Source organism: Salvia hispanica, chromosome 3, assembly GCF_023119035.1.
Source record: "Salvia hispanica cultivar TCC Black 2014 chromosome 3, UniMelb_Shisp_WGS_1.0, whole genome shotgun sequence".
Classification (NCBI taxonomy): Eukaryota; Viridiplantae; Streptophyta; class Magnoliopsida; order Lamiales; family Lamiaceae; genus Salvia; species Salvia hispanica.
Window position 1 is genome coordinate 25,279,092 of NC_062967.1, and position 12,757 is coordinate 25,291,848.

At 36.2% G+C, this 12,757-nt stretch overlaps 2 protein-coding genes across 2 annotated transcripts; one reads left to right on the plus strand and one right to left on the minus strand.

Moving 5' to 3' along the window:
• Positions 1 to 1,958: 1,958 nt before the first annotated feature.
• On the minus strand, positions 1,959 to 6,565 carry LOC125215191 (kinesin-like protein NACK1). Its single transcript, XM_048116535.1, has 14 exons — positions 6,316 to 6,565; positions 6,125 to 6,214; positions 5,948 to 6,048; positions 5,625 to 5,741; positions 5,451 to 5,532; positions 5,301 to 5,368; positions 5,147 to 5,206; positions 4,932 to 5,056; positions 4,494 to 4,692; positions 4,264 to 4,374; positions 4,097 to 4,186; positions 3,040 to 3,972; positions 2,617 to 2,945; positions 1,959 to 2,520 (listed from the first exon to the last, which is right to left on the minus strand). The coding sequence occupies exons 1-14, from the start codon at positions 6,563 to 6,565 to the stop codon at positions 2,178 to 2,180; spliced, it is 2,898 nt and encodes a 965-aa protein (XP_047972492.1). The 3' UTR covers positions 1,959 to 2,177.
• Positions 6,566 to 8,537: 1,972 nt separating this feature from the next.
• On the plus strand, positions 8,538 to 12,358 carry LOC125208956 (DEAD-box ATP-dependent RNA helicase 10-like). Its single transcript, XM_048108500.1, has 11 exons — positions 8,538 to 8,951; positions 9,042 to 9,104; positions 9,534 to 9,608; positions 9,751 to 9,870; positions 10,012 to 10,053; positions 10,136 to 10,210; positions 10,440 to 10,586; positions 10,680 to 10,817; positions 11,209 to 11,320; positions 11,400 to 11,488; positions 12,043 to 12,358. Exons 1-11 carry the CDS (start codon positions 8,592 to 8,594, stop codon positions 12,178 to 12,180), a joined length of 1,359 nt encoding a protein of 452 aa, XP_047964457.1. The 5' UTR covers positions 8,538 to 8,591; the 3' UTR covers positions 12,181 to 12,358.
• Positions 12,359 to 12,757: the final 399 nt, after the last annotated feature.

Genomic DNA, 12,757 nt, shown 5'->3' on the forward strand with positions numbered 1-12,757 from the left:
ACGACTCACGAGGAAAGTAAAATCTAAAATGAATTTATTAAGTAGATTTAGTGATGAAAGAAGAGCAATAGAGGTAGAAAGCTATTCACATGCCATTTTCAAGATGACACAGCCACACGCTATTTCTAAACTCAAAATCGAAAAATACTTGAATGAGTGAATGCCGAAGGAGATCGTAGTCTACACGGCAGCAGCGGCGGCGAGCTGACGTGCTAATAGGTCGGAGATAGTTGATCGACGGCGAGATTGAAGTCGGATATGCTTTCTCAGAAATTAGAGCTCGATTTAGGTGGAAGAATAGGAGATTTTCCATAAATTAGAGCTGCAAAATCGCTTCTCTCAATTCTTTTCTGAATCATGGGTAAGAATAGGGTATTTTGGTAATTTTATGTTTTGTCTGGGTGATGGGTATTGGGCTGATAAGTTAACTCACCTTTTTGGGCTGATAACATAGCTGATTAGATGAACTAAATTTCTTCGGGCCCCGGCAGGCCAAGACGGGCCTAAGGCTTAAACATAGGCCATATAGATAAATTATCTTATCTATCAAACACTCAAATAAACACAAATAACTCATCTATCTAGGGCTTATCTAAGCTACCAAACAAGCATTGAAGATATTCAATCGTTTAGACAAAAGATTCTATCATGAGATTGTGAGGGTCCGTCGAAATACACTTGAACTCCATATTAGTACTCATTATTCATATGTGTTCTTGATCGAGCTCATACAAAAAACCGGAGAACATGCAAGCAATTGACCTCCATAGTAAAACTTATAATATATATTTGTTCTTGATAAAGCTCATACAAAAACACCCGAGAACGTGCAAGCAATTGACCGAACCTCGGACCACACAAGTCCGTCGAACTTTGGAGCTAATACAAAAACATCACGGAACATGCATGCAAGTGACCAAACCTCGGACAAAAGTCCGTCGTACATCCAACTTCGGTTCTGATAGTACTGCGAGGGTCGACGATACACACCTAAACTCACATTGGTGTGATATTTTTCCTCTTTGGGCTAAACTCTCACGAGTTTGCTTTTTGTTCTTGGGAAACCTTCCAAAATGGCCCATACATTGAGTAGGGATTGTTGCACTTATATACATGTCTTGCTCATTTTCTTATTCTCCGATGTCAATGGTTTGATCTCATCCCCATAGGAAAAAAAGTAAATCGAAGAGGTATATTTACCTCTTCAAATTGAAGAATGTATAATATTTTCTCAAACTATTTTTATTGGAGAATGAGTTTTTATGAACAAAAACTTAATATGGTAGGTTATTTTTGTTTACCTCTATATATATCTCTCTAAAAATGCATTGAAAATGTATATTTCTCGTTTGGGTCTTCAAAAAGGTAAATATACTAAAAACTAGTGAATTCCAATGGAAGAAGGTAAATTGAAAAAAAATATACTCCTACAAAATAACTACTCCATATTACATTTTGTTTGGAGAAGAGGTATACCTATTTAAAATTGAGGAAGATATTAATACCTTCTCAAATACTCTTTTCATCGGAAAATGAGTTTTTATGAAGAAGAGGTACATATGATAGTTAAATAACTGCCATATTATCTTTGTGTGGAGAAGAAGGGTAAATATACACCTCTTCAAAGTTGAAAAATGTATAAGACCTTCTCAAATACCTTTCCTATCAGATAAAGTTTTTCCAAATGAGAGAGAAATTTATATTTATCTCTTTACTTCCCTATTTAATGATGTTTAGTATCAACAAGAAGATATAAATATACACCTCTTTGTATGGAGAAGAGGTGTAAATATACACCTCTTAAAAATTGAGAAAGGTATAATACCTTCTCAAATGTCATTCCCATTTTAGAAAGTTTTTATGAGGAAGAGGTATAATACTTATCTCTTTACCTCCCTATTTAATGATGTTTAGCATTCAATAATTGTACAGTGTTTCAAATCTCCAGTAAGACAAAGTAATACAATATGAAAAAGCTAAAATTGGAACAAAATAGCCAATGCGAGCAGCAGCTGAGTTCTTACAAATTGCATCACAATGTGAGTGAAGCAAAACAATCTGCAGTCACATCGTTTATACACATCCAACAAAACTAAGAGACAGACAGAGAGAGACTCCAAGAAATAGGAGTCTCCCGCAACTGCAAACAATAAATGGAGTAATCAAATTATCTTTACTTACAGAATATTCTTCACAAAAGATGGTGGTTTGAGTATCTGGTTCCAGTCCATATGCCATTGCCTTCTATCACTTGGAAGTGCAAAATTGAGCTCAACCATCTCCTTTGTCAAATTTCCTCCTCCACCAACGCCTACAAGCTTCTCCACTATCGCTGCGCTCTCTTGTATATGCATCTCGTTGTGGGGATCGGTCCACAACTTGTTCACAAACTGCAACCTCCTTTGCTTTCCATCCAATGGCACGTCCCATTTTATGAACAATGCTTCTCTTTCTTCAGCTGTCATGCGTGTGTTCATCCTCCTTGCAAGAAACTCTCTCTCACGCTTCAAAGCTCTGATACTGAACCACCACAGATTGCAATGACAGTTAGGCATCTGGAAATGATAACCCAATGAAGTAAAAAAACTGAACATGTTTTTTGTAGAGAGATCAGACCTTGAAGATAATGAGACTACGGCTTCGTTTCCTGCCTGAGGGGCAGGACTTGCATTTCCCATCTCAGTGAGGTGCTGTTGCAGCCATGTCAGGCGCCTGAGCTCCACTTCCATGTATATTTGATCAGCAGGGTCCCCCTTGAACAACAGATAAAATTGGGTTCGGTGAATGATGGAGACATGGCATATGTCCCATAACTCGATGATCTGCTGCTGCTGCTCTCTGAAAACCAAATGCCATGGAGCTTGTGGCTCCTCCTCGATCTCAGGGATATCCTCACATTCCTCCAAATTATATCCCGCTGCCTCGTTTGCTTCCAATTCAAGCACCTGAAGGGATAATAAAGATTCAAATGTGAGGGCGGGGGCGCATGTGATACTATTTCTGTAGACCACTATATATAACCAAGGAGAGTTAATGTACCTGGCACACAAGAAGCTGTTTCTGATATTGCAGCTTGGCTACGCGTTCTTTAAGTTCAGTGACATACGCTTTTATGCTCCTTACATTCTCTTCTGCTGCATTTTGAAACATTTTCTGCATTTTTCTCATATTGACAGAACTTGAACGTCTATATGGGGTGTTTTCCTTTGATGAGGCATCTCCACATTCACTTTTGGTGGGAGTATCTTTATCAGAAACTGAGTGAGTTTCACCGGATAGAGCATCAGAAACTGGAGGTCTGTTTTCAATATCGCGGTCCAATACTTGGTCAGAAGCAGTTAAGGGAGAACATGGAGACTTTATGAGGTTTTGCATGTTCAAACCACTATTTGAAGCCAACGGCAGTATTTTCTTCCTCTTGTCGGGATTCTTTGTCTTTGGACTATTATCAGTAGATGGTTGATCTCTCTTGGTTGGAAGAGACATTACTAATTTGTCTATTGACTTCTGGACATTCTCTAGTTTCTCCTCAAGATCGGCTATGGTGCTTCCTTGTGAATGAAGTCTTGTAATCTCTTCTTTCAGGTTTGCACTGATACTCTTGTTGACTGGTAAGACATTTTCAACATCAGTTACATCCTTAGCAGAAGGCTGAATACAGCGCATTTCCCTTATCTCCGCTTGAAGCTTAGCTATAGTCTCTGCTGCATCTTGGTTGCCTAGTCTATGACAAGAAACCTCCTTTTGTAGTACATCAAGGGCTCGAGTAGCCTCTTCACCCAGCTGCTCCTGAAGATGTTCAAGTTTCCGGATCTCATGCATCAACGTGAAAGGGGCAGTTGATGATTGCCTCAGTGACTGCCGTCCCAGAGTTCGTACTCTTTCCTTTCCATCAATTTTGGGTAATAAAGTACCAGAAAATGACAGACACTTCTTCACAGAAGGGCTATGTGAATCAGATGGTTTTAATTTCTGCACACAAAAAGGGAGAACCCAGGTAAATAAAATTGTTTTGATGCAGTGTAACAGAACATAGATTAGTGTGTGTGTATGTGTGTGTGTTGGGGGGGGGGGGGGGGAGAGAAGAAATGCAAACCTTTTCATCCTCGAGCTTTCTACGCAACTCCTCTACTTGAGACTGTGCCAGATCTCTTTGGCGTCTCAATTCTTCCATCTCCTTCTCCATCTAAACAAAACGAAGTATGAGAATTACCGTAGTAGACATACACTTGAACTATAATACAGCAATAAGTGTTAGCTAACCTGCAGAAGTTTTATGTCTCTCTCATTGGATGGCTCTGGAGTGCGTAACTCTGCTTCAAGTCGCGCTACTTCCTTTTGCAAATGCTTAACAAGCTGTTTGTCCGAAATTACCTGATGGAATCATTCAAACAAGTAATATAATTGAATGATTTTGTGCCATAAAAAGAAATTATTATGCATCTGCACAACTATGTTTACTTGTATAACATATGATAATAGAAAATAAATACCATGTTCACTTGAGCGTTGTTTGTCACTTCCTTCGCCCTAGTAGCAAATAAAAGTGTATTACGAGATTGTTCAGCGTGACTTGTTGCTGGACTCAATGTACATATGATGGCAGTGCGAGCATTTCCTCCCAGTGAATGCTGCAAGATTCGTGTGAGCTTTGAATCTCGGTAGGGTATGTGACCACTTCTTTTTCCCACACTGGATGCAAAAAATTAAAGAAAATCAGTTGCTAGGAAAAGTAAATTACAGAAAAAAAAACATAGTTCCACACATAAATGGTGTTCAAGTTTTATGGAGTACTATTTAATAACTAATGCCAGAAATTCCTGCATTAAACTTCAAAGATACAAGATGAGCATAGAAATGGATTAGTTGCAGTTATAACTATCCAAGCAGCGTGACTAGGGGAATGATGGAAAGCAGATGATAACACCGACCTTAGCTTCCTGATTACTGTTGTAAGGGTCATCAAGCTTAAATTAATATGACACCCTTCCCTAAGCCTGATACCCTCTGCGTTTGTTTGTGAGGTTCTTTCACTGCCAGCTAGATCTACAAAGTTCTGTAGAATGAGAGAAAGAAATCAGACGATTTGCAGTTTGCTGATAAAACATAATTAAAATATAAGGAAAATCTGGTGTTTGGTTTTTACCAGGCTGGCAACATATGATCTCACGCAATTTGAGCTTTCACGGAGAGTGCTTTCGATTGTCTGCATTAAGGTGAGAATATTTCCAGTTAAGAAAAATTATAGTGCCTTCTAAATATCTGTTCTAATTCAATAGATATGACAAAAGCAAACATACCAATCTTATGATTTGGTGTGATCTGGAGCTAGTATCATTTAGTGCAGTTTCACCCACTTGTCTTTGAGCTGCAAGGAGTAGAGTATTTCGTAAGTAATGTACTTCATCTAATCCACATAAAGTTGTATACATAAGAGAATTTTTTCATACCATCACAGACATGGATTAAATGTCTCAAGTGTTGATCATCTTTTGCTGTCTCTTCCACCAATTTCTCAACCACTGTCCCTTTCTGCAAATAAGTTGACATCAGGAACCAATAGAGGAAGTATGCACTTGAATCTTAGTAAGACTTAATATAGTGAAAACAGCAGAGAGTTTTACCTCTGGATCATCTAGTAGTTTAAGACTTCGACCAGATTCAGAGTTCAGCAGGTCCCTGACATTCTCGTTATAGATTTCAAGACCAGATATCTTTATTCGGAAATCTCTTTCTGGTGTCTGTATGGTAGTCAAATACTCATGAATACTCATTAGAACAGTTAGCCAAGCATAAAAAGATTAAAACTAGTTCTTCGGTGAAATTTTCAACTTCTTTTAGTTTCTAACCAATTTGTGTTGAGCTCCAATTTTGGCAAGTATGTGATACAGTATATATTATTCTACCAGTTATGAAATAGCTAAAAGAAAATGTTGTGTAAACTTACATTAATTATATGCATGTAAATATCATTAACAGCCTTCTCCGTGATTCCTCTCATCGTATAAGTTTTCCCACTGCTAGTTTGTCCGTATGCAAATATTGTAGCTGCAGAAATTTATCAGGCGAAAATTAAGTAAGATATGCAAATAAAATTTCCTATCGAATAAGGAAAAGTAATTACCATTGATTCCATTGAGTGCAGATAATGCCACCATTTTCACTCCATCCTCATAGACATTTTCAGTCGAACAATCAGGACCGAACACTTTATCTGCAAAGAACATGTATTTGCTGTCAACTAAGTTATAAACAACAGGAGAGGGCATCCAAAATCTTGTGCAAGAATGATACCACGTTTTGGTTAGTAATTACCAAATGAAAAAGATGCAGGTAGAGCTGCACGTTCCTGCGGACTAGGATTGTACACAATTGTATGATCGTCAATGCATTCCCAGGCTATCTGATCTTTAGATGATTGCTCTCTCTTGCTCAGAGGCCTTAATCTTACAGTTACAACAATTTTTTCTTCCTTTGCTCTATTTGTGTTTCCACCTGGAGTGGCGGCGGCTGCTTGTGTCCTGTCCACTTTTGAGGCGGGTGTGCCTGGTGTTCTAACAGTCATCTTCTTATATTGTGTAACGGCTAGTTATATTTCATGTCTTGGAAACATGAATTTGTTGGGGCTCAAAATTCTCCCAAGTCAAACTTCCAGCTGGAAATTTAACATTCCAAAACTAGAATATTTACTTTCTTGGCCATGTAATTGTAAATTTACATTAATAATAATAATAGTAGTAATTGCTATTAATAATACAAATTTTAGTCAAATTCTAATTTGTCACATATTCATCAAGTGATAATTTGAACAATTTAAATTGCTCTATCTATTCTAATTTTGAATGTTGGGGCGACAAAGGCAACAGATACGTGGAATAATCGTCTTATGATCACACAACATTGTGTAGTGATAGTGTGATACCATTGTTTAAATATTTTGTTCTGGTTTGTTTTCTTTTTAAAATATAAAAAGGGTCAAAACCCTACCACCCCAAATTATTCGGGTATTTTTTTCAGTATTTTACTGAAAAATTATTCGTCAAGTAGTCTTCTCGATCTTTAAACACGTGAAACATAAAATAATTTACAGAAAATGTCAATGCAATGCATAGTAAGTGTCACCCATCTTCTGGACAAAATTGAATCTTCTTTTTATTATGGTTTGGTAGTTTTGAAAAATTGAGGTTATTGATTTTTTTAATGTATAAAAGGCTGAGAAAGAAGAAATCGGAGAGAGTGTTGAAGACAAAGGACGACAGTTTGAATAGATAACCAATTGCACGAGTTTGGCGAGAGATCCCTATTAACCAGGAGCCACTAAAAAACAAATGTTGCATGTATCAAAGATTTTGCCGAAATTACCTTGCATTGCCATTTCATGTGATTTCTATTGATACCCTAGTTGGTATGACAATGTTATAGATGCTATAGTAATCTGACAAGGCTAGTGGTCGAACTGGTTAAAGTGACTCCATGCATCATGAGCCGATAGTAACATATTTGATATTAAAACATTAATAAGAATAATCGTAGTAGTTGAAAATAAACAACATAATTAATTTAATTTCCTAAAACCATGCGAAGAATTATAAGTCACAGTCTAACTGGGATAAGTTTACAATGGACTAAAGTATAAACTCATTTACAACTATTTACATTAAACTACTTTAAAATCATTTTTCAGTAAACATCATATGAAAAAGTAATTATAGCCAATTATTTATCCCAAACTCAAATTTAATATAGTACTCCATTACTTATCTTTTCACGTAATTTTTATACTTTTACGTCATATTTGTATATTTTTATCTAAATTACACATTAACCCCGTAATACTAATTTCATATAAAATTAAATATTGTAACAATGTCTTATTACGCAACTAAATAAAGTTGAAATACATTAGACAAGATTTTTAATCATTAATATTAGTCTAATTATTAATAATCTATAAACATTAGTATAACGATAAATAAAAATCAATAGTTAAAAATAAATGTCCAAGTGAATTTAATCAATCATAACAAAATAGGTTTGTGTTAAAATGACAACACCTCTTAAAATGACACCGCTTATACAACAATATTATAAACGCTACACAGCAATATTACAAACACTACACAACAATCTATAGATTGTTGTATAGTGTGTCGGATATTGCTGGACAAGAAATATTGCTGGTTAAAGACCAGCATATTGTTGACCGTCTTTTTCCAGATTTTTTTTTTTGCCACGTGACAGCTTATTATTCGTCCACGTGTACAAATGATTTGCTAGTAATGCTGATATGGTATTATTTTAAGGGATGGTGGCAACCTAACATGCCCTGACAAAATAAATTCACATGTAACAATAATCTAAACCCATTAATCGAATTTATTACGCCTACTAGCCGAATAAATAAAACTAAGTAAATTAATTAAGCTCGGCCCATTAAGAGCCCATACAACTAATTAAACTCGGCCCATTAATCCCAGTCCAATCCCAATTATTAATGGGAGAGAAGCTTTTTTGAACAGCATATCGCCGCTGGTAAGATTTTAGCTCATTATATAGCTGCTGCCGCCATATCTTTAATTCCGATTTTGGCAATGGGAGAAACTGCTAAGCTTCCTATTATGGAGGAGGAAGAAGAATCTGTGGAGAAAACCTTCAAGGATTTGGGAGTAAACGATCAATTGATAGAGGCCTGCGAAGCTCTTGGTTGGAAAAACCCTAGTAAAATACAGTGTGAGGCTATTCCTCTTGCTTTAGAAGGTAAAGATGTAATCGGGCTCGCCCAAACCGGGTCGGGCAAAACCGGCGCCTTCGCGATTCCAATCATACAATCGCTCCTCGAAGCTCCGCAGGCGTTTTTTGCTTGCGTGCTGTCACCAACTCGCGAGCTAGCCATTCAAATAGCCGAGCAATTTGAAGCATTGGGTGCTGGAATTGGCCTCAAATGTGCTGTGGTGAGATATTTTGGGAGGAGAAGTATTTTTTTTATTAGTTTCATGTGTTTATTTATGATGATTAAGTTGTTTTGGGATGTTTTGATGCAGCTTGTGGGAGGTGTGGACCAAGTACAGCAGAGTATTGCCCTTGGAAAGCGGCCGCACATTGTTGTGAGTTGCTGCTGCGGATTGAATTTTGTTATGCTTTTTGAACTTGATTGGATTATGATTACTAGTTCTAGATTAGTAGATTGTGTTATATGGTTTGGTAGAGCTTCCTTTAATCACTGTATATGTTTGGGGCTCTTCATATGTTATCACTCATAGCAATAGTTTCTCAAGGCATGGAGTATGGGAAATTTTGGAGGCTGCACTGGTGATTAAATTGTAATACTAGTATAATGTGTGAAGACCTTTTTTTTTTATGTTGGACAATACAGCTCTGAACTGATATGAGATAACGACTTATTGTATGATTAACCATGTTTCTTTCTTTGCCACTTGATTTGCTTTACGTTGTATGTGGAGATAATGTGGGATTTGGTGGTAAATTTGTTATATAACACTTCTAAACTCGTGTTTTTGTCTAATATCTTATAGGCGGCTACGCCTGGACGTTTAATCGATCATCTTACTAACACCAAAGGATTCTCTCTACGTACGCTGAAATACTTGGTAAGAATTTCTTTGATGTAATTTGACCTTGAAAATGCTTTTGTTTCTGTATGTTTGTAGTATGATGTTAATAATGTTGAAGTTTTATGTTATCAACAACTATGCATAATGCAAAGAGATTCTACTCTAAAAAATATCTCAGGTACTAGATGAAGCAGATAGATTGCTCAATGAGGATTTTGAGAAATCGCTCGATCAAATATTGTGTGAAATTCCTCGTGACAGGAGGACGTTTTTGTTTTCTGCTACAATGACCAATAAGGTACTTGAATGGGGCTCTGATTCACTGTGAATGTAGTTTATTAGTAATTCATTATGCTATCAATTGATTGTCATACAAGAGTTTTTTTTGAAGTAACTTGTAAGTGAAAGTTACATGATGTATTGTTCCCTTACTTTTCAGGTGAAAAAGCTACAAAGAGCTTGTCTGAAAAATCCTGTAAAGGTATTGCTGTGCAGTTCTTTCTTACATCAATTTTATAGAATTTTCTTTTATACTTTATGTAATCATTTTCTGTTTGATACAGATTGAAGCTGCATCCAAATATTCAACTGTTGATACATTGAAGCAACAGTATACCTTTGTTCCTGCAAAGTACAAGGTTTGTGATGCAGTGGATCATGCTCTAATATCTAATGATGCACACAATGCTATTGAGTTTTATCATGTGCTTGCTCCTCTGTGAGTATGGCTGAGTCGTAGTGTTCGTGAATTAAGTAACCATAAGTTTTTCAGTACCTCATCCATATGAAATTAGTTCAGTCACATGACCAGTTGCTCTATATTTCATGTTCTTTCTTTTATTCTTATTTTCCCTTATCTTCTTTTAGGAATGCTATCTTGTATATATATTGACTGAGTTGACGGGAAGCACGTCCATGGTTTTTACTCGAACATGTGATGCAACTACACTCTTGGCATATATTCTTCGTAATCTTGGCTTCAAAGCTATTCCGATTAATGGCCACATGACACAGGTAGTATTTCGATTGTTCAAAATCAGTTATGATACTTGTTTCTCATCCAATCATATTTAATCAACCAATTTCTGTGATGTTACTTTTCTGTAGTCGAAAAGGCTTGGAGCCTTAAATAAGTTCAAGGCTGGAGAATGCAACATTCTTATCTGCACTGATGTTGCTAGCAGAGGACTGGATATTCCATCGGTGGATGTGGTTATTAACTATGATATTCCAACAAACTCAAAGGTCAGCTTACCAATTAGTAGTTCTGTCGATTGCACCACTTCCCTATTTCAATAGTACACATTTATTTCAATTTTCATGGCATTTCTACTTAGTAGTTTGCTAGCAGTGATCTCTATGAGTATGAATGAATGTGCATGTGTAACGATTTGTTACCATGCATATTCATTGTAGGGACTGGAGTCCGATGATTGGCCTTTTTTTATATGAAAAGATATTGAAGTCTTGTTCTTCTCCTCATTTCTCCATCTATTGACTTTGATTTTGAGCAAAGCCTTGGTGGTGAAATAGGGGAATTTTTGTTGATGATAAGGTCATCTTTGGCTCTTTCATACATTTCAATAATAATAATAATACTAATAGATATCATTTGCTTGCTATGTTATGGTTGCAGGATTACATACATCGGGTTGGAAGAACTGCTCGTGCAGGACGGTCAGGGGTTGCCGTATCCATTGTGAATCAATATGAGGTGGAATGGTACTTTCAGATAGAGAAGCTTATAGGTAAGGATCAATTGCTATAGCTGTGGTAAAAGCAGTGTGGGCCAATAATATCTTGTATTCTAACATATTTCTGCATCAGGTAAAAAACTGCCAGAGTACCCTGCCGAGCAGGAAGAGGTTTTGTTACTATTGGAGCGTGTTGCAGAGGCGAAAAGAATATCTCAAATGGTACTATATGCTTTCCTAAAACATGTCACATTTAGTCTTTGGTTTTTTGTCAAATTCAGTATATAGATACAGAATTTCTACTTGTCTGCATGTTCTTTTCTTGATATAATGTTCCATTGCACCTCACCATTATATGGGATAATCCAGTATATTCTATCACCATAGAATTTATATTTTATCAAAGTAGAATATTTTGGAGGAAACCAATCAAAAGATGTTACATAACTCACAAGCACTATTTTCTATGTTTTCGCAAATACTCCATAAGAATTGCTTGTTTTTGTTGAAGTTTGTCAATAGCCATACTGCCATAGATGTTATTAGTTGGTGAACTGGTACTACGCAGGCATCTTTTATAGCATATGTTATTTGTCATCGGCTTTTCAAATTTCATCTTAAACATGTGAACTTTGTTATTAATTAGGATTCTTGTGTCATTGTGAGTTTTGGCCTTGTGCTACTATGTCATGTTAACTTTCTAGTAGACAGAATATCATTTTTTGCTGTTTGACGTGTAATAATCGAAAATTGGGATCTGCTGAGTAATTGTGCAGAAAATGAAGGAAGCTGGGGGCAATAAGCGGAGAAGAGGAGGCGACGATGACGGTGAAGAAGACATGAGTAAATACTTGAACCAAAATAAAGGAAAATCAGGTGGTAAAGGAAAACCAGGAAAGAAAGGCAGAAGATGATAGAGGAATTTGTATTAAATTTTGTATTTTGCGTGGAAATTCATGCGATATGGCTCGTGAGTGTTTCCTTTTTAAAATTAATTTTGTTTTAGGACTTTAGTGTTGAGGATTATAACTATGTATGTTAAGTTTTTTCCAAAATGGTAGACATATTTATTGAAGAAAAATTTTCATACCACTTGACCATTTTTACTCGGTAGTCTTATTTTGTACTTCCTTCATCCCATTACAAGTGAGCAGTGTTAACTTTTAGGTCGTTTTACATGAGTGAGACATTTCTTTTTATGACAACAACAACACTCTATCTCTCTTATTTTTTATCTCTACCTTCATGTGCGGATCTAGTCTAGTTAAGGGTGGGGCAAATGCCCCTCCTCACTCCTTCTCCTTTATACATTTATTGCAAATTTTTGAATATATACATAAAATTAGACTAATTGCCCCTTCTCAAATATATAAAAATTTTCCTATATATAATTTTGCCTCATCTGATAAAATCTCGGATCATCTATTTTTTCTCACTCCTAAAAACACGTGTTCAATAGAAATGTCTCAATGTAATGGGACGGAGGGAGTA